The sequence below is a fragment of the Crinia signifera genome, chromosome 5 (assembly GCF_055691185.1).
Source record: "Crinia signifera chromosome 5, ASM5569118v1, whole genome shotgun sequence".
Taxonomy (NCBI): domain Eukaryota; kingdom Metazoa; phylum Chordata; class Amphibia; order Anura; family Myobatrachidae; genus Crinia; species Crinia signifera.
The window spans coordinates 269,495,777-269,518,800 of NC_139221.1; the positions used below are offsets into that span (position 1 = coordinate 269,495,777).

At 40.3% G+C, this 23,024-nt stretch overlaps 1 protein-coding gene across 1 annotated transcript in view; it reads left to right on the forward strand.

Moving 5' to 3' along the window:
- The window catches only part of PTPRN2 (protein tyrosine phosphatase receptor type N2), a 947,086-nt gene that overhangs the window by 835,811 nt on the left and 88,251 nt on the right, over window positions 1-23,024 (forward strand). The window contains exon 14 of the mRNA XM_083188999.1: window positions 6,244-6,438. Within this exon, the coding sequence (XP_083045125.1) occupies window positions 6,244-6,438 (195 nt within the window). The remainder of the gene's footprint in view (window positions 1-6,243; window positions 6,439-23,024) is intronic.

A 23,024-nucleotide genomic window follows, 5' to 3' on the forward strand; every position in this document is an offset into this window, starting at 1 on the left:
TAACATCAGCCGGGGTAGTGTTTGGCCCGCACCGAGAGGGTTTGAATCACCCCCTAAGTTTGAATTTTTTACATTATTGTGTGTTTTGTGAGCATTTTGTCATTACACTTATGCATTTTTTTATGTTGTAGTGACAATAAATTATTTGAATTGAATTGAAATGAGAGATAAATTACTAGCCAATCAGCTACTGTACTACAGTATATTTTAGAAGTAGTTTAATCAGTTAGGAGCTGATTGGTTGGTACTTCATCTCTAACAATTTCCTTTCCTGGTGTTGAGCAACTTATCAACACCTTTGGTAACCCTTTCCCATCCCCTATGCTCCTTTCATTAGGTATGCAACCTGGTACTCTTTCAGTAAAGCTCCATTAGACATACAGTACCAAATTTTGGTACTTGTGTATTATCACGGTGCCCATCGCATCGCATACCTTAATTAGTGGTATGCGATGGTATGCGATATTCGGGTGAAAAGACCCGCAATGTACAATAAAATATTTGGGTGAAAAGCCGAGGGGACGCGGAATACATGTCAACTAATCCGCTGCGCTCGCCACGCTTCGGGCTCGGTGGCTCTCTGCGCTCGCCACACTATCTAAAATCAACTCCATGCCGACGTGGATAGTGGGGGTATGAAAAGGTCAGAGGACGCTGCGCTCGCCACGCTTTGGGTTGGCATTGATAGTGGGGGTGCATTTAACATAGTATGCACCCATCAGGGTGCTTGTACAATTAAAAATCGCATGTCATACAATTAAAAATCGCATCTGATCGCATCACATGCGATAATCGCATCACATAATACACAAGTACCCAAATTTTCTTTGCCTTTCTGCAGGATAATGAAACCTGGTTGGTGTATAGGGGGCATGACTGGCAGGAAAGTGGACTGATCAGGGGTGTGGTCACATGATTACATCATTGTGGCTCTGCCTCCACTAACAGCAGGTTGTATAGTGGGGGCGGGGCAACAAGGACACAATTCTGTGCAATTCACGTCATTGGGTTACCCCTGATCTGCCTCTTATGTTCTGTAAGTGTGCGGCCGAGGATGGGGCGATACGGGAGACTTGCCCATATTTCTGAGGGGCTGGGAGGGCCACCTAATTTTTAGAAGCCTCCAGGCCCTTCTGGTCTAGAGGGTAGGCAACTATGGGCTTAGAGAACTGTATGCACTGACTTGGTAGATGCTTAGAACAGCAAAGAGGATGGATAGTAATTACAACTCGCAAATTTTGATATGGCTCCTATGATTGCCGAATTATGCTCCAAACTCAGAGTTACAATAGTAACTGATGAAATAAGATAATTTACAAATCACAGTTTTGTTTCTGCTTTTTTAAACATGTAAATGGTAATACACCCTGGCAGAGCTAATGTTGATAGTTTTAAACAAGCAGATTGTCAAACACAACATTCATAAGTGCAATATTTCAACCATAAGAAATAACAATTAATAAACAAAATGTTTATCACCTTGTGGGATAAAACCATAGAACTAAATCTTTTTAAAGATAAATTCTCCAAGGTATGATTTCATGTATATTTTGTGTGGATGTTACAATGTGCTTTGGCAAACGGTATTTATTTGTAATAAATAGGTAATTGACTGTGTTGCTTGCGCTGAGAAATTATGTGCAACGAGAGCCTCAATATAAATTCCATTTCATACAGGGATAAGAAGTCCTGCATCTCCCTGACCTTGGCATTTCAGAACATGTTCTGCTGGTCAGCCATAGAGTTAGTGTACATGTCTGGGGATATAGAATGTGTTCTGAGTGAGATTTCCATCATTCTATATACAGCACGTTGAGCAAGACCATTGACATATGACATATTTTGTCTAATATACAAGGCCAGGGTAATGGTTTAATGGTGAGAACATTGCCTCTAAGTGGGTGACCACAGCTAAGGCCTTAAGGTCCACGCTCCTAGTAATCCATTAACTCTCCTATTACCTGATTCCCATCGGTGCAGAAAATTGTTTTACCCACTCAATTCTATTTAGATTGCTTTATACATCATCACGACTGTTACACAAGCTCCATAAATGGCATAGTGTAATAAATGGTGAAATAGAATAATATTATTGTGCAATTTCCATGAGATAATTTAAGAGAAAAGTAGGTTCATGTTATCAAATTACTCGATAAATATGTTGCCGTTGGTTCTAACCTGCTTGAAAATGTTTTGGGAACCTTTTTTGAGTCCTGAGAAAGTGAATGTTTTTGTTTTGTAATTATTTTTACAATAATAAATGAGAGAGCGAGAAAAAGAGAGAGCAATTAGCCTAAATTCTAAAGGTATAACAAAATACTGCAATATGTTATTTTACCAATATTTGATATCATTCTGGACTTCCAGAAATTAGAAATACTAATTTGACTATCTTTATAGACGTAAGAATTGCATTTGAGTAGTTCAATAATTTACTCTAGATAAGTACAAGACTATATTGTCAAATTCTCTCAACAGTATATTGTTGCCACTTCCAGCTGTTCCTTGATTGACTACCACTACTGTTTCTATGTACATTGGAGTTATAATTAGAAATACCATAATAACTTGGGATTGACTTGCTTCTTCCGACCATCTGAAAACGAAGCAAATTATACATTTCCCAAAAAGCTTGGATCTTGTGTATTTTGTATGGCATATGTTAATGTCATTCATAATATATAAATATTGACAGATTGTGCTAATGCATAATACATAGTTTAAGAAATTGAACAATATGCCACAGAACAATGCGCATGAAGATACAAAAGAAATTATGTTAACGTTTATTAAGTGAAAAAAGTAAAGGAAAGAATAGGAAAGAAATATAGGGTGACTAGTAGAAGAGAGGCAATGGAGGTTCCGGTGATTTACAGCATAAATGTACTAGTTCCTGGGTCTGGAAGAGAAAACGTAAAGAAATTCTGATGACAAAGAAATATGAACATTCAAAAGTTTTTGGATTAGGTGTTTCATTTTGGACCACAAGTTTAAAAAGTTTGGTTAGTATAACCATGTAGGGGAAGAGAACAGCAACCTAGATCCGATACTGCAGGAGAGAAAATACTATCTAATCTGTAGTATGGTTTGTAGCCATTTTAGCACTGCTTATCTTGAGTTTCAAAGTTAATGAAAATATTATATGCATTACCCATACCTATCCAGTTTGTACTTTATTTCCCATCAATTGTTTCATTACAAATTGTTCCTGTCCATATCCAGGAAGTTTGAATCATATCCCTTTGGTTTCACTTTCTGTTAAGGAGTAATTTGGTCCATCTAGTGGTCACTGGCGGTACTGCACCTCAAAAAGGTGAGAAGTATTTAGCCTTTTATAAATTGTGATGAATTAAGAGGCATATCCAGTCAAGCAATTCTTGTTTTGGGAGATTCATTTTTACTTTGTAGCCACATGTATGCAGTGCATTGTATGCATTTGTACTGCTGTACCATACCCATAATTCCACTTGTTAAAGTAGTCGTCATTATCATTATTATTAGGGCTCATTTGCACAAGCCCTATGTCTGATGCCATGGATCCACCTCAAACCAGACAAATCTTTGTTTATGTAGTGGTTAACTAATCATGCAGTAGCCAGCAATTCCATTAACTAGCCAGAAATTCCATCAACTAGCCACAGCATGACCTTAGAGCACTACCTACAGTATGTGTGAACATCTCAGTTGTGTGCAGCTGAGAATAACCAGATCTCATAGGGCCAGATGTATCACGTTCCAAAAGTGATACAATGTAGAGTGATAAACAACCAGCCAATCAGCTCCTACCTGTTATTTTTCACACCCAGCCTGTAACATGGCAGGTAGGAGCTGATTGGCTGGCTGATTATCACTCTCCATTTTCTCACTTTTTGAAGCTTGATACATCTGGCCCTCAGTCAGTCTCATTATCTCTCCCAATAGAACTTGGTGATATATATTTTTTAAATATTGTAAATACAAATCTGTTTATGGGTGAAAAATTGTGGACATCTACATTCCTCTAATTTTTAATTTCCATAGGTTACTCCCCTACATTTTACTATGTAAGATTTATTTTTGTCATTTGTTACAGCATAGTAATTTTATATGAAATGTAATGGGCAGTCCTGTGACTAATCTTCCACCCAATGCAAGTGTGGTGCCCCAGTAAATATGGGTTTGGACATATTAAGCAAAACCAGATTAATCGTTGCTCATTCTAATGTTATATCCAGTTTTGAAGCTCTTTCTGTAAATACATGTTTTATATAATTGTATTACTTATTCTACATTGTCTTATCTCTGTTCTTAAATCATTTTGTTGAACCTTCATTTATCGGTTACCCCCATACTGGCATTCACAAAGTTAAGTGAGCATTTACATCAGTGCTCTGGATTGCTATACTGTAGTTCAGTGTATTTGAGCTCTAGTCAGTAACACTGAGAGTTCAGCTAAGGCGAGGGAAGGATTTACGACAGGACTGTGACGTGGCCTTGATGTGTATCTTAAATCTAGCATGTTTTCCTGTCACATTTTTCCGTGTGTCTTACGCTAAAATGATCTGACAATAACCTTGCTTGTCTAAGAAATTTATGTCAAAAGTATTATCTAAGGAAAGGTCTCAGGGTGTATTTGAAGGCAATTTCTCACACAAAACAAATTCAGCTTATATTACCAAAACAAAGGTTCATACTGAAGTCTAAAACATCCGGGCAATAAGCATTTGTCCCTGGCTAATATGCACTGTCATTATTTCACATTACACCCTCTTGGTCGCTGCCATTGACATCTGAAGTTTATAATGATGATTACAAAATGTTTCTTTGTTAAGTTGATTTGGAAACTTGCTTTGTGGTGATCAGACTTGGGTTTACGTATGATTAAAAAGATTATGCACCGATTTTGTTCTTTGTGTTTGTTTCCATGCAGTAAGGCAGGGGTGGCCAAACCGGCCCTCAAGATCTACCAACAGTCCTCGTTTTCCAAGCTGGTGCACAGCTGTAGTCATTAATTCATACTATAGATCCACAGGTTGCCTGAAAAACATGAACTGTTGGTAGATCTTGTGGACAGGTTTGGCCACCCCTGCAGTAAGGTATATTATTTATTTATTAACAGTTTCCTATATAGCACAGCATATTCTGTTATGCTTTACAATTGCAAACAACAGTGAGAGAACAAAACAGAGTATTAACAGATAGAGGTAGGAAAGCCCTGCTGGCAAGCATACAATATATAGGGAGAATAGGCATTGATACATAAGAACAGGTGCTTTCTATAGCATAATGGTCCACCAGAATGCAAGGGTTCTTAGTGGACTGTATGATATGGTTATGGCTAAGCAGTCAGGAGGATGTGAAAGTAAAAAAAGAGAAAATATGTGAAGATATTTGAGGACTGTACAGTGGGGATTTAATTAGTTTAATTAGTTAACAGGAGGCTTATGAAGGTTACGTGGGCAGTTCTGGAATATGGGGTATTAGCTAAAACAAGATTACACAAGTGGCATTTTGTGTGTGGTTCCATGATTGTAATATGATATTGGATATTGTGGAGATAGTGCAAGCCTGGGAGTACGGTTCACCTATGGTAAATAATATATATTCTCCATAGGTGACGAAAATGCGACAATAAAGGGCATTGAAACGTTGTAATCTGTCTTTACTTTGACAAGTCACCTGGAGTGCTGTACCTCCCCTTGCCTATGATATATATATATATATATATATATATATATATATATATATATATATATATAGCGTGGTGGTCCGGCACAGCCACTTTCAATGTAACAGCTTCGACGGGTGCCCGCAGTCAGCATACAGTAGCAGCAATATATATATTTATTTACAGTATATACATATATATAGTATATGACACTTTCGTTTTAGTCAAGAATAGATGTTCTCATCCAATCTTCTGTCTTAACTTTTAAGTACATAAAGACTGCAGTTATGCTAATCAGCAAAATGTTGGCAAGAGAAAATTATAGGTAATTATGTTAGACAATGACATTCAATATTTGGCAGAAAAAGTCCCTTTTCATAGTATTTTTTTATAAGTAATATGAGTAAGAGCAGATGAGTGTGTGACAGTGCACGGTGCTGTTCTTACATGTTGGCTGTAGAAGGCTGACAGGTTTTCTCTTAAATCCACAGCTAAAATGTACAGCTACTTGGCATGAGCTGACAAGAAATGTTCCCTTGGGGTCAACATTAATTCCATATTATTCATATTGTGCGTCTCTCTCCCCTTCTTTGTAGGAACTTTGCCGCCAGCGGATGGCTGTCAAGTCTTCTGATCGACCAGAGCCCTTGCATAGTTCTCGCATCAATAGCATCTCGTCGCAGTTCAGTGATGGACCAATGCCCAGCCCCACCGCACGGAGCAGCACATCCTCCTGGAGCGAAGAGCCTGTCCAATCAAATATGGACATCTCCACCGGTCACATGATACTGGTAAGAACATTCATTTAAAGGATCATTATTACTGGTTTAATAATTTAGTGTAGAGACTGTTGTTGTGCTGAAGTAGCTGGAGATTAATATGTAAAGAGATATTCAAGCATTGTATTTGATGATTATGTGTCCAGGACATTAGAGCCTTTGCACATTACATCTCTGGCTGCACATCTAGACCCCTTTGTAGTTTTCCTACTACCAAAAATGAACATTAACAACCGCCCCTGCTCCTACAGCTAACAGTGGGATGCCTCTCACCAACACTACTGGATATCACCTGCCATTCTTTGAAAATGTTCTATGTATCCATTCAGTATTTGGCAATGGCATGCTGCAACACAAATTAATCTGCAGCCAGCGTTAATCCATCTAGTGGTGCAGTTGAACTCACCAGATGATATTATGACTGCAGCATTGAGTGGATGCAGCCGTAGTTTTACAAAAATGTTTTAAAGAATATAAAGATGAGGACTGCCGAGGAACACACCACTTCATTCTATTCATAGTACTGCAATCTTATATGCCACCTGACTGGGCAGGTCTCCATGGCCACACAGCATGTAGTGATAAAGGCTGGTAGGGCAGCTCCACCTCCCGGTGATCATCTCAGCCACCCAGCATACAGAGATGGGCTCGTGCCACAAGACTAAGCCCCCGAGTCTCGTGGCATGCCACCATTGGATGTGTGTCTGCGGCGCATGTAAAGAGTAAAATTCCAAGGCTGTGATAAAGCCCCAGTCTGTCCTGGCTCTTTGTAAATTATACATAAAATATTATGTAGAAGCCACTTACCTTTACATTTCTAAAACTACTCAAAGACAAATTGTTATGTATATGCTGCTACGACAACATTAGTGACTTTTCCTGTAGTCGCGTCTGATAACCTTGCCGCTGGTGTACAAATGTGCTTGTATATGCAAAGACTCAGATGTCCACTTTCTTTAGATGGTGCCATCATACACATAATGAAAGCTTGATAGGAGCAGATTCTCTGTCAGATTATGGTCTCCTATGTATGCGTTTAAGCATGAGGTTCCCACCAGTTGTACCATGCATATAGGGTAGGAGAATTAGGACCAACCCAACAAAGGGGGTGGGAACTGGGTGCCACTTATTACAAGTGGTTTCCCCAGCAGCTGCTTAGGACAGGGTAATTAGTCCTGTATACAGATATAAACCAAAAAAGTAGAAAAACAAGCAGCGCCAGGCTAATGAAGAAATAAGATATAGACTGAATTATCTTTACAATAATTCAATCAAATAATTGTATGGTACCACAGTGTTTTTTTTTTACCTTAGTATCATTTTATGTTATATTCAATTAAATTATTGTAAAGATAATTCAATCAATATCTTATTTTTTCATTAGCCTAGCGCTGCTTGTTTTTCATCTTTTTTGGTTTATATCTCTGTACATCTGAATTGTCACTGCCCCGGAATGTCTTGTACATTTCCAGTACAGTACTGACACTGTGTGTCTCAGTCACTGCTGCATACACACAATGGGACGCATGAGCTGCGTAACTTATTTGTTGCTTAGACGCATGTGCAGTTGAAAAACATTGACCATTAGCATCAATATCGCATGGGACTTAGAATCGCATGAGACTTGTTGCAAAGTTATGTTGTGTAAGGAATTTGCCTTTTACAGCTCCAGTTGTAAGAACAACTGTGGGGAGACACCAGGGAGATGATACAATTCCATTAAAAGTGGTAAAAGCCATATAGTAAGGCTTATATGTATGATGTTTTCAGCAGAGCGTCGTGCTTAATGACCTAAACCACATAAGTGCCTTTTATTAAATCACAAATAGCTAAAGCTAAAATTCTTTGAAAAATATCACATTCATTGTCAAGTAGTATCTTATGAAGTGATATTTCTAAGGCATGGAGAGATTTTTCCTGTGTTCAGCAACAAGAATAGAATAAAGCTATTGTGTTCAAAATAAATGTTATTCATTATAGTGTCCCTTCTTCAGGTTATGTTTTACAGTGACATAATTCTATGAATATTTCATGGTCGTTTCCCATTAGACAGCCACAGACTGTTTTAACATTACCTTTGGGCTTGTTCCACATGAGTGATTTTACGGCACGGAAAGATTGCATGTCTTTTCTCTTTTTATTGTGTTGAAATTGTTTTTATCCATCTCATACAAACCATTGTAGAGATGACTGTTGTGCTGTAGCTGCAGATTTCATTCCTAGAACTGGCTTTCTATGAATCCCTACATGGTGTATGTGGCCTTAATGCTTTGTGGGTATATTTTACATATCATTCCAACACGCACATTGGGCCTGATTCAGGAAAGCACACAATCCGCACACGATACAAATGTACATGTAATTGAGTGATTTGTGCAAATGCACGTGTGTGAAAATTTCTCAAGACCCGTACAGCGCAGGCTGTTTGTGCACAAAGATGATGTAGCGATCCAGAAGTTTCCAGAGTGTGTATCTGACATCAGCTATGATCGTGTATATAAAGAAACATGGCACCTGCTTCGCTACTACAGTGGACACTCTGCGTAGCCATAGACCTACTCAAGCAGTTGATGTTCCCCTTTCTTGAGTGTAACGGATTGCTGCTCTAAAAATAAATAAATATGCCCTGGTTACCAAATGTATGTAGATGTATCCCCAGGATGTTCTCTTCTTGCTATAAATTTGTGAAAATCTATACAGAGTTAATTGTGGAAGCTGGATTTATCAATTTTGTGTAGATACTTAGGGGTTATTCTGGTTTAATCGGTCCCGTGCGTGTTAATACAGGGGACCGATTTTTAGCATCTGCGCATGTGCATGCACATTTACCTCTGCGAGCGCTGGAGAAATCATTTGATGATCGGTGACCATTGAATGATTTCTCCCAAGGCTGCGAATGGATGTTTATGCTATACATTCATTCGCAGCCGTGAGTGGGATCGTGGCGTGCGAGAGGGGGGTGGGGGACGTGCAGGCGGCATTTAGGGAGCTCGCAAAGCTCTAAATTTTGCATCCTTGTGAGTCAACCAGAATAAGGGCCTTAGTAAGAAACTTCATGGATGGTTATTCCATTACTGACTTTGAGGCTGATTTTGAAAAGATAATTTACACAAGATAGTACTTATGTGATTTGGCGAGTATTTTATGTGTGGTTTATTTTGGGTGGTTGGGTTATGAAATTTGTTCAATTTAGTGGTGACAGTTGTATAATGAATAGATTTATTACTGCAGAATGGTGGATCCATTATCTGGGGTATTACCCCAATATATTGTTTCTGAGAAAACAAAACAATAAACTACTGTCAGAATAGGGAGTGACTGCTACACTATAACCTTTCACAATTTTAAGGTGTTGTCTGAGTTGCGTGAATGTTTCTTCAGTGATCTATATATATATATATATATATATATATATATATAACTATAGAATGTAAGCAATTGCACAATACCGTCCAGTAAATATTGCAATGCTGCAGGAGGCGTCTGTAGTAACGAGGCATATCTCAGTCAAATTTCTCAATCTCAGGATTGGAAAAACCTGGGAGCTAGGAAGCCTTGGTTGAGTTGGTTCAATGGGCTAGTGCTCAGCGGCACTGCCCAGCCAAAAAGCAATCATGCCCATGTGCAGCTTAATCCTGAGACACCCTGCTTTTCTGATGGTTTTAAAAAAATTGAAAATTTCTGGGCCAAGTCTACCTCATGGCCAAGTATCGGTCTTGAGGGAGACAATGTCGAGAAATAAAGGCCATTTTTTTTTTACCCAAACAATGTGTTTTACTTGGCTTTTTTTTTACCACACTTATCAAACAACTCTTGTACTAGGGTGGCCAATCCTGGGCCTATTTTTAAATCCCAGGTTTGAAAAACACTTATTCCTGGGATTCCTAGGATCCGGCATTGACTTGGTAGTGGCACTGGCAGGCACCAGCAGCAGGATTCCTTCTCTCATCCCTCAGTCCTTATCTCTCTGTCTCTCTCTTAAATCCTTATCTTTTTCTCACCCCCAGTCATTATTTCTTCTGCCACCCCCCAAGTCCTTATCTCCCACCTTCCTAGTCCTTATATCTTTCCTGGCCCCTTCCCTATTCTCCCAAATACTGATCTCACACAGGACTGCCTCAGCTGGCACCTGTAGCAGATACCAGACTCCACTTGTATGTGGTGTCACTGGGTAGGTTGCACGGCGTGGCCTTTGATGTCACACTGTGTGCAGCCAGCTGGGGCAGTGGAAGCTATGCAGAATCTGAGCCATCTACTGCAGGTGCCCGGCATAAACATTAACTTGAATACCCAGCATTGGAAGCTCTAATCTCGAACTCCCAGGATTAGAATCTCCAATCTCAGGATTGAAATCCAGATGATTTTAGGCCAAAATCCTGGGATCCCGCCGATCCGGGATTGACCATTAAAGCGCCAAGCCCCAGTTTGGAGACGCGGTTAACAGCCTTACGACTCTCTCTCCTCTATTTGGAAGTCTGCGTTGATATTTTGCTCGCCGGTCATCGGTATGTCTTCCCCAGTGTAAATGTACCGTAACCCTGACCTGTAAATACAGTAAGTGGTTGGACATTAGCCGAGGAACGTTATGTTGTGTGAAAATGCTGCGTTTAAGCTATTCTATAATTCCATCGTGATATTTGTTTCTTTGCCTTTTAACACTAGACAAGCTATTTATTTTAGCGTACATTCTTCTTGACTGTAGATCAGTTTGGATAGATTTGGTAAGAGTACAAGAGACACACGCTGGCATATAAATAAACATTACGTTTGTCTTCTAGTTTATACTGGAACGGGTTTTGTTTTCCAACTGTTTTTACAGTGACCTTTACAGGAAATATATGATCTCTTCTCTAAACAGCTGGCATCATAAAGTGTTTCAGCTTAAAAGCGTTTTACGTTTTGTTGACACATTTTACATGTTAAATCATTGCCACTGGTGTCTTCATTGTACTTCTGCTTATGGTGCTAGATGTGTTTGTCCCTATGTATCCTCTCACTAAGTTTCCAGAGGGAGACTGGGGAGGTAACATTTTATTCAGTTTGAACATAGAGAACATTTTCACTAAAGTACAGTTAGTGTATGCACAAACAGCTGCTCAATACAAATATGTCTTGTTAGAGTTAGTACCAGGGGACACCATTATAAAATGATAGATGATTATGCATTTAACTAACGAGTCCTCAAACTTTTAGATGCATTCAATTTTGTCATGATTTAGATTTGAAATAAATATTTGTATTCTAGTGGATCATTTTGTAGCAATGGAGCACACACCCCATAGCCTGTACAGCAGAGCTCTTCAACTGGAGGTCCACAGTCCAGATTATTTTATTGTAGTGGAACGAAAACTTAACCTTAAAATACACTTAGAAAAATAAAATGTAGAATTTATCTGGTCACATGCAAGAATAGCAGAAGCCTCTGTACTACTTACACACTGGGAGAAGACTCAGGAGGACTCTCTCTGTTTGTCTCTCTAGACCCTTCATAGATAACAGGTCACACAGGACCCAGACCAGTGGCGTAGCTTCGTTTTGGGGGGGAGGGGCGCCAACCCCCCCCCCCCCCCCCCGTTGCCGCCCCGCCAAGCACCCCTACCCCGCCGCCCATGCAAACCCCCCCTCAATTCCCCACAGCCTTACCTATCGCGCTGGTCCCGGCGGCTCCGTTCTTCTGCTGAGGACCACCAGAAAATGGCCACCCCCATACAGCAGACAGTTTCAGAGAACTGTGTGCTATATGGGGGCGGCCATTTTGTGGTGGTCCTCAGCAGAAGAACGGAGCCGCCGGGACCAGCGTGATAGGTAAGTCTGCGGGGGATTGAGGGGGGGGGGGGTTAACTATAGCACCGCAGCCCCCGGCGCCCCCACATGCACAGCGCCCCCCGCGGTGGCGGGGGCTGCGGTGCTATAGTTACGCCGCTGGTGGTAGGAGAAGCTGAGATCCCTGTGTTGCTTACAGCTCTCTCCATGCTCCTATCCAGAGGTGGACTTTCCACAAGGCAACCTAGGAGCTCACCTAGGGCCCAGCAGGTTCCAAGAGGCCACATAAAGATATCCTGATCATACAAAACATTCCCAGAGGAGCATTGCGTGACTAACATGTGACATCATCATCATCATATATGGTCCTGCTCACACTCCCAATGTCCCTTTGTTAGGATAAAAATATTTGGACACACTAAATGGTTTCATCCACTGTATGTGGGCAGTCCATTTACTTTAAATGTGACACAGGCATTAAGCCTACTTTCAAAGACTTGGAGCCTAAATCCGATTTGTACGCAATGTCGATGTTCACACAAAAGAACATATATCAGTAGACTGCACATGCCGACTGCAATCAGTAGCAAAAATACATGCTATGGATTGTTTTAGGGAGGAGGTCCCAAACCAGTATCTTGCCTTGGGCCCCATGAGGTCTACATCTGCCTCCTATCTCTCCTCTGGTTGGAAATCTTCATCGGTAGCTCCTGAAACCTGATACGCCGGTGTCGCTCCCTGCACTGCATACTGCATGCTTGCATTCTAGCTGCCTAGATCTGCTGCTGCATAAAAAAAAAGATAGTGATGTCAGTGTGTTTTGGCCAGAGGGCCCTCTTAATTTGGCTATCATGATTCCCCCCGTGTACCACAATGTTCCGACTTGATAATGTCCAAGACATAATGATGTCATGTCTGCCATCTGGTTAAGGGAAGAGGAGGAGCTGTCTGAACAGCACTCCCCACCAACTTTTTCACCTTTCAAGACATTACAGGCCTCCACAGGGGCAGAGGTACAGTCCCCCCAAAACAATGTTGTTCTGCTGAAAGGCTGGTGGCCCTTCTTCTCTGTGTGAGCGGGGAGAAGTTGCGAGTGAGGGAGATGGTGTTTTAGTGGTGTGGAAACCAATATTGTTCTGTCTGTACGCACAATCTCTTTTGCCTGGGCATACCAACAATATCACTAATGATATTGGGGGTAGAGCCTGTCACCTTAGTGTTAACACAGCTCCTGTGGGACCTATTTACAGTAACTAATTGTTAAAATTGACAGTTTAAAAAAAACATGTCATTCTTAATGTAGCATGTTTGGACACCCCACCAGTTGAAATGTACTAGCACCTCTGGCAGAATTCACATCCTATGCATTTTTTGTCACCATAACATTTATTTTTCAGTATTCCTTGTAAAACTATCATAGCATTCATGTAAGCACCTACCCTCTACACAAAGACGTACTATTACTATTATATTTACTACTGTATACTGTGCACACACCGTAAGAAGCTGTTGTCCTTCTTTGGTGTACTGTAAGAAGAATGAAGGGGTCCCTTCTTTGGTGTACAGTAAGAAGCATTAAATATGTTCTTTGGGGTACAATAATTAGCATGAAAGGTGTCCTTTAGGGTGCAGTAAGAAATATAAAGGTTGTCTTTCTTTATGGTAAAGACAGAAGCATGAAGTGTGTCATTTTTTGTGATACAGTAAGAAGCATGAAGGTAAAGAATATAAAGAATAGTAATGAACAGTAAGAAGCATGACCGTTTCCTTCTTTGTGGTACAGTTTGGATCATGAAGGTTTCCTTCTTGAGGTACAGTTAGATGCATGAAAGGTGTCCTTCCTTAAGGTACAGTTAGAAGTATGAAGTTGTCCTTCTTTCGGGAACAATAAGAAGCGTGAAGGGATTCTTATTTGGTGTGCAGCACTGGTTCCCAAACTTTCTTGAATTACAGTGCCTTAGATCATCAGCATATTTTTCACAGCACCCTAGTCCAAATATTTCCCATTGAGAAATTCAGAAAACATTATTAAATTGTGCTCATCGGTCATCCTTAAGTTCAGTTATGCGGTTGTAGTGGTCAAGGTTGTGCGTTTGTTTGTTCTCATATTTTAGGATTGGCAGCCACCCACACTGATTTTGCCTATCTCCATAAACTATTTAATTTTCTCCAGGAATACAGGCAATATGGACCGGGTTTTGGTTCGCATTGTGACTGCAGTCTAAGGCATGATGGGGGCAGTAATGGACCATTGCAGCGGACAGGGTAGAGCCAGGTCAATGCAGGCATGTCTGGACCATTTTGGAGGGGCAAAAATAAAAAGGCCACCCCGCGACTGGCTCCACAGCCAGGGGGCAGCTGGTAATGTGCGATTACATTGATGTGTAGCAAAACGCTTGGAAAATAGTGATGTGCTCACAAAATCTTGCATGTGCTTTTTAGGGTGGGACCAGGCAAGTGTTGAAGCCTTGACCTGTGCTCGGCGACCCTCCACTGCCTGCCTTCACAGAATCCTCGCAAAACTACTACTCAAGCTGAATGAAGCCCATAGGGCCTCATTAAGCATGGATTGCTAATTATAGTATATGCAAATTGATCGATTATCTTCTGGCTGAGCCTGTGCAGCATTTGTATTGCATGTGCATGGATGCAAAAATGCGAACACTTACCAATCATAGTGCAATTGTAGTTTGACTGACAGAAAGCTGGAGTTTGTGGGTGGAAACATTGCATTTTCTTAGTGGGTTTGAAAATGGTTCTGGTTGTTCTGTTGACAGTATCTAGTTCGACAGTCAATAGGTCAATCACTATTGGTCGACAGGCAAATGGTTGACTGGAAGGTACTCTTGGATGTTTTGGGACTTGCAAATAGATCTGTGAATGCACAGCGGTTAGCAATGCATTTGCAATTTTGGCAATGGGCATTCATTCTTCCTTCTGGGCATCATCAGTTTGCTTACAGGCCACTGCGTTTTGTGTATATAGCAAACCAACCTGAATGAGCCTCATAGTCAGAAACATTAAAGACGTCTGCATTTTTATACCTTCAGATGCATTACATCCAAACAATTCATCCCTTCAAGGAGGGATAGTGGCCTAGTGGGAAGGGGCGTGAGCTGTAAGCCCCTCTGCAGGGGCTTGCGCACAGCATCTATTCACGGATGACAGGGGGGAACTCCCAACTGCCCCCCCCCCCCCGGGACACTACCTGCCCTGTGAGGGACGCAGGAACGTCCCCCCAAAAATGCATATGCCGTTTTTGGGGTGCAATAAGATGTGTGAAAAATGATGGTCTTTGGGTTATAGTCTGTAGCATAATATATGGCTGTATCTAAAGAGCATTACATACTGTATAGTTGGTTATATTTTGGGTACAATCAGAAGCATTAGATATGGTGGTATCTGAGTACAGTCAGAAGCAGGATATACGGCTGTATCTAGGGTATAGCCAGATGCACAATTTACAGTCTGCTATACCTGTCACTCAGAAGCATGATACAGTATATAGCTGTGTCTAAGTTATTGTCTGAAGCATGATCTATTGTTGTATCTCTAGCACAATCAAAAGCGAGACACATGGCTGTATCTCTAGCACAGTCAGAAGCATGATACATGGCTGTATCTCTAGCACAGTCAGAAGCATGTTACATGGCTGTTTCTGGGGTGCAGCAGTCAGAAGCATGATACATGGCTGTGTCTCTAGCACAGTCAGAAGCATGATACATGGCTGTATCTCTAGCACAGTCAGAAGCATGATACATGGCTGTTTCTGGGGTGCAGCAGTCAGAAGCATGATACATGGCTGTATCTCTAGCACAGTCAGAAGCATGATACATGGCTGTATCTCTAGCACAGTCAGAAGCATGATACATGGCTGTTTCTGGGGTGCAGCAGTCAGAAGCATGATACATGGCTGTGTCTCTAGCACAGTCAGAAGCATGATACATGGCTGTTTCTGGGGTGCAGCAGTCAGAAGCATGATACATGGCTGTGTCTCTAGCACAGTCAGAAGCATGATACATGGCTGTGATCTAACACAGTCAGAAGCATGATACATGGCTGTATCTCTAGCACAGTCAGAAGCATGATACATGGCTGTGTCTCTAGCACAGTCAGAAGCATTATACATGGCTGTGTCTCTAGCACAGTCAGAAGCATGATACATGGCTGTATCTCTAGCACAATCAGAAGCATGATACATGGCTGTTTCTGGGGTGCAGCAGTCCGAAGCATGATACATGGCTGTTTTTCAAGTACAATCAGAAGCATGATACATGGCTGTGTCTCTAGAACAGTCAGAAGCATGATACATGGCTGTATCTCTAGCACAGTCAGAAGCATGATACATGGCTGTGTCTCTAGCACAGTCAGAAGCATGATACTGTTTCTGGGGTGCAGCAGTCAGAAGCATGATACATGGCTGTGTCTCTAGCACAGTCAGAAGCATGATACATGGCTGTATCTCTAGCACAGTCAGAAGCATGATACATGGCTGTATCTCTAGCACAGTCAGAAGCATGATACATGGCTGTATCTCTAGCACAGTCAGAAGCATGATACATGGCTGTGTCTCTAGCACAGTCAGAAGCATGATACATGGCTGTATCTCTAGCACAGTCAGAAGCATGATACATGGCTGTATCTCTAGCACAGTCAGAAGCATGATACATGGCTGTATATAGGGTACTGTCTGAATCATGATATATGGCCATATCTGAGATACAGTTAGAAGCATGAAATATGGCTGTATCTGGAGTACAATCAGAAGCATGATATCTACGGTCAGAAGCATGACATATTTTTGTATTTGTGTCTTGAGTGCAGTCAGAAGCATTTCATACTGTAATATAATATGGTATCTGGAGTAAAATATGGCTGTATCTGTCAGTCAGAAGCATTATATACAGTATGGCCAAATTGAGGGTACAGTCAGATGCATAATATATGGTTGCATCTGCAGGGACATGCTGTGGGCTAAATAGTAGAGGAGCCCCTAGCAACTACCAGAGCCAGATTTGTACAAAATATATGAGCCCAGGGCATTATACACATGTGCCGCAGTATATACTGCTGGAGATTTGCTGAGGTTTGATAAGAGATGTGCAGAAACCTTAGCCAGGTGAGGCACTGCCTCACCTGCCATAGACTTTTGCTCCAGCATTTTGACTACAAAAATTATTAATTAAAAATGGACATACTTTAAAATTCACAACACTGGCTTATACATTAGTTTGACAGGAAAGGGTCTACCTCACCTGCCTCACCCCACCACACGCCTCTGTGTCATTCAGAAGCATGAAATTTGATCTTATTCATAATACAGTCAGAAGAATATGACATGCAGTTACATTTTGGGTACAAGCATGAGGTATGGTGGTACCTGAAGTACAGTTAGAAGCATTATATATATATATATATATATATATATATATATATATATATATATATATATATATATACATATATATATATATATGACTTTGTAGGTTACTATCTGAAGCATGACATATGGCTATATTTATGGTATACAGCAGTCATACACATCAAAATAAAGTATGGCTGTATCTAGGTACCGTTAGAAACATGATATACACAGTATGGTCATATCTAGGGTACATTCAGAAGCATGACATATTGATATATGGCTGCAGGGTTGGACAACCGTACGGGGGAAACCCCAGGTGGGCCCTACTGCCTGGGGAAACTTTGGGCAATTGTGCATCTTCTACAATACTTTGCCATAATTAATCTGGTACATTATCATGCAGTTTTTACTATATATGCATTTATATAGCACTCTCTAAGGGTAAGCCAAACCTCTGTATATTAGCCAAACCTATAAACAAGGGCCCCTCTAACTGCCCTTCATGTCCCAGTCTGACACTGATAATGGCTGCATCTGAAGTACACTCAGAAGTATTAAATATGGCTGTATCTGGTGTGACACGGCTGTAACTTGGGTACAGTCAAAGGTATGATATACGGCTGTTTCTGTTGTACAGCCAGAAGCTTTACATGTGGCTGTATCTGGTGCAGATTAAGGCCCCCATACACTATGCGATTTGGGCCCGATTTCTCCGGATTCCGGCAGATCGGGCAAGAGAAATCGTGTGAAATTGGCCCAAATTGCATATTTCTGACATCCAATCTGATGTGTGGTCCTGTGCATATCGAATCGGACCGGAAGATCATACGTGCTGCACATATGATCTCTGGGTCAGACCCCCTACCGGGGGGGGCAGAAGGGCCACATGCAATGTACTGTATAAATGGGAATTAAATGCGACTTCTCTTATAGGAGACACCTGAAATACTGTATTACTGTACCTGCGGTCAGGGGCATAACTAGATATTCGTAGGCCCCATAGCAAAGGTTTTTAAGGGCCCCCTATTTATCAACTGATGGTGATAAATGTGTGTAAAACATTACTTATACAGTAAAGGTGGGCCCCCTTCAGCTCTGGGCCCCATAGCAACTGCACCCCTTGTACCTATGGTAGTTACACCCTTGCCTGAGGTACATTCAGAAGCGTGATATACTGTACAGTATGGCTGTATTAAGGATGTAGTCAGAAGCATGACATACAGTATGGCTATATTTGGTGTACAAAAATGCAAAGATTTAGGAAATTATTAACGCGCCCCAAGAAAGACTGCAGCACACAAATTACCCCAATGGGATTACCAATCCCACAAAACACATGGAATATAGAAAAAGTGAGGTAATACAAGGCGCTGTCTTATTTTAACTCCGGAAATCAGGTATTATGAAGTGTCCAATAGCGTCTGCTTCTCCCAAAATTCTGGATCTCAGAGATGTATATGGAGAAATAGACACAATAGGAGAGGGTCACAATCTGTTCCTCACTTAGTTGAGACGGCGGTTCAGATAACCTGCTGGTATAACTGACGTTGATATAAGGCCCTATAGGCACATAAAGGTATCTTTGCCCGTCTGTTACTTCTTATATTTGGTGTACACTCTGACACTTTTTATATGATGATACAGTAGTCAAAAGCATAATATATGGCGGTTTCTGTGGTACAGTCAGAAGTAATATATATGGCTGTATCTAGCAATCTGTTGGAAGCATGGTGACCAAAAAATTGAAAGGTCAAAATGTGCGATTTTTGTGGCAAAAAGTGCAATTTTTACAGCGATTCACATCCTATTACATGTGCCAGTTTCTCAAAACGTGTAAATTCTGACCGTTTTCTGACTAAAAATCACAAAAGTTTAAATATCTCATCCTATTACACATCACCCTAGATTTCAGTTTGAACACACCCAACTGTATCTGATGTATCTGATGTATGGTACACTCTCTTGATAAATGACTGTATCTGTGGTACTGTCAGAAGCATGATATATCGCTGTATCTGAAGTATAGCCAGAAGCATAATATATGGCTGTTTCTGTGGTATAGTCAGAAGCATGTATATGTCTGTATATGGTGTACACTCAGACACTTGATATATGGCTGCATATATGGTACAATCAGAAGCATAATATCTAGGATACTGGCAGAAGCATGAGATCTGGTTGTACAAAGCATGATATATAGCTGTATCTAACAAACAGCGAGAAGCATAATATATGGCTGTATCTGTCAGAAGCATGATATGACTGTATCTAGAGTACACGCAAAAGCATGATACATGGTTGTATGTAGGGTATTGTCTTAAGCAAGCCATAATGTATGGTTGTATCTGGAGTACAGTCAGAAGCATGATATACTGTATGGCTGTATCTAGAAACATAGAAACATAGAATTTGACGGCAGATAAGAACCATTTGGCCCATCTAGTCTGCCCATTTTTTTACCCTTCAGGTAATCTCAACCCTTTTTAATCCTTATTTCTTTGTTATTCATATGCCTATCCCAAGAATGTTTAAATTGTTCTACTGTCTTAGCCTCTACCGCCTCTGATGGGAGGCTATTCCACTTATCCACTACCCTTTCTGTGAAGTAATTCTTGCTAACATTTCCCCTGAACCTACCTCCCTCCAGTTTCAGTGCATGTCCTCGTGTTCTACTGTAAACTAAGAAGAATAACATATGGGTGTATTTATGGTATAGTAAGAAGAATAATATATGGGTGTATCTATGGTATAGTAAGAAGAATAACATATGGGTGTATCTATGGTATAGTAAGAAGAATAACATATGGGTGTATCTATGGTATAGTAAGAAGAATAACATATGGGTGTATCTATGGTATAGTAAGAAGAATAACATATGGGCGTATCTATGGTATAGTAAGAAGAATAACATATGGGTGTATATATGGTATAGTAAGAAGAATAACATATGGGTGTATCTATGGTATAGTAAGAAGAATGACATATGGCTGTATCTATGGTATAGTAAGAAGAATGACATATGGTTGTATCTATGGTATAGTAAGAAGAATGACATATGGCTGTATCTATGGTATAGTAAGAAGAATGACATATGGTTGTATCTATGGTATAGTAAGAAGAATGACATATGGCTGTATCTATGGTATAGTAAGAAGATTGACATATGGTTGTATCTATGGTATAATAAGAAGAATGACATATGGCTGTATCTATGGTATAGTAAGAAGAATGACATATGGTTGTATCTATGGTATAGTAAGAAGAATGACATATGGTTGTATCTATGGTATAGTAAGAAGATTGACATATGGTTGTATCTATGGTATAATAAGAAGAATGACATATGGTTGTATCTATGGTATAGTAAGAAGAATGACATATGGTTGTATCTATGGTATAGTAAGAAGAATTACATATGGTTGTATCTATGGTATAGTAAGAAGATTGACATATGGTTGTATCTATGGTATAATAAGAAGAATGACATATGGCTGTATCTGGTATAGTAAGAAGAATGACATATGGTTGTATCTATGGTATAGTAAGAAGAATAACATATGGTTGTATCTATGGTATAGTAAGAAGAATGACATATGGCTGTATCTATGGTATAGTAAGAAGAATGACATATGGTTGTATCTATGGTATAGTAAGAAGAATGACATATGGCTGTATCTATGGTATAGTAAGAAGAATGACATATGGCTGTATCTATGGTATAGTAAGAAGAATGACATATGGCTGTATCTATGGTATAGTAAGAAGAATGACATATGGCTGTATCTATGGTATAGTAAGAAGAATGACATATGGCTGTATCTATGGTATAGTAAGAAGAATGACATACAGTATGGCTGTATCGGGAGTTCACTCAGAAGCATCACATATGGTGGTATTTGGACCTTCCGACATGTTTCAAGCCTTTGGTGGCTATTTTTCAAGACAGGGGACAAGTAGGCTGGCAACGGGTCGTTTTAAATGTTCATCTGGTGGGTGTACCGGAAGTATGTCACCATCACTTACCGGCTGCGCTACTTCCAGTTGTCGCAGTTCGTAACTTCCAACGGTTGTTGGCATACGAATAAGGGATGTCAGCAATGGCAGAAGTCAGCAATGACAGATGTCCCCTTCTTCTCGAAATGTTCTTTATTACTGTATAATTCCAGATGCCGTTCAGCCACATGTTAAAAGAAGAAAATTCATAATAAGATAAAAAAGTGCATGTATGGAGATAAAACCCTATATGGGCTTAATGGCAAAATAATAAATAAATGAACATATAGATGAATAAATTATTCCATCCACACTGAAAGGGTTGATAATAAGAAGGTAAAAAAAAGGTGGTGAAGAACTGTATGGGAGCACTGTGAGGGAAGATTCAGTAATAGTGTTTGTCATTTATAGAAACCATTTTAATTTAAAGTCTTTATTGAGACCGCGTGGTGTGAGAGTTTTGAGTCTGAATATCCATTCCATCTCTCTTTATGCTAAATTGGTATCACAATGTCTATTATTCCAGAAAAGTGGTGATTGAAACGAATGACTGGCTCCATTTCTGTGATGTCCTCTGTGTTTGAAAATAAAGACTATTTTATTTTTATATATATTTCTATAAATCCCGATGAATGGTTTTATGCTGGGGAGTCCAACCATTGTGAAGTGGTGGCGCTCCTTGAAATGTGTTAGTCAGACAACAAGCTGTACTTGTGCTGATAACATTTTGCAGTTTATACAGTACAGGTTGGGTATCTCTCTTCTGTATGTACAAAAAACAAAATATTCTGAAAACTGTAGGTCTTCGGAATATCCTTTTTTTTTTACTCCCTTGTACCGTTTCTTATACTCAACTGGTTCCCTGGCATCCCCAGCATCCATCTTTAGAGGGGCATTCCCGATCCCAAAAATGCCGTATGTGGGTGCACCGGTCACCTGTGCACCCACGCAATTCATCATTGGAATCGGGGGTGCTTCTCAGTATGTACACAATGGACACTGTGGACGTCTGGGGACCAGGTGAGTAAAAAAATATAAAAAAAAAATATTCCCAAATCCGAAATGTTCCCTTATACAAAATGCTCCTGGTCTTCAGCATTTTGGATAAGGGATGCTCAACCTGTATATTACTTTTACAGGTGTGGACACTAGTATACTGCTATGTTAGCAGATTAAGAGCATGCTATCAGCGTATGCTACAGTTTTTGCTCCCAGAGTACAAAGAAGTCTGTGCGTAATGACAGCTTCCAGCCTGAACAAGACAATAGACACTTTTATATTGCTTGTCGCTTTCGGAATTGAGAGATGCCTTCAGTAAAAACATGTTTATTCCTATTTTTAGTGATATGTTTTTGTTACTATATTTTTGTCTTGGTATTTCCAGACACACTAAATGTGCTGGCAAACCAGAACTTCCGTTCCTTTGCTGTGTAGCGACAGCTAACTCGGTAGCATGAGGTTTTTGAGATGCTGAAAG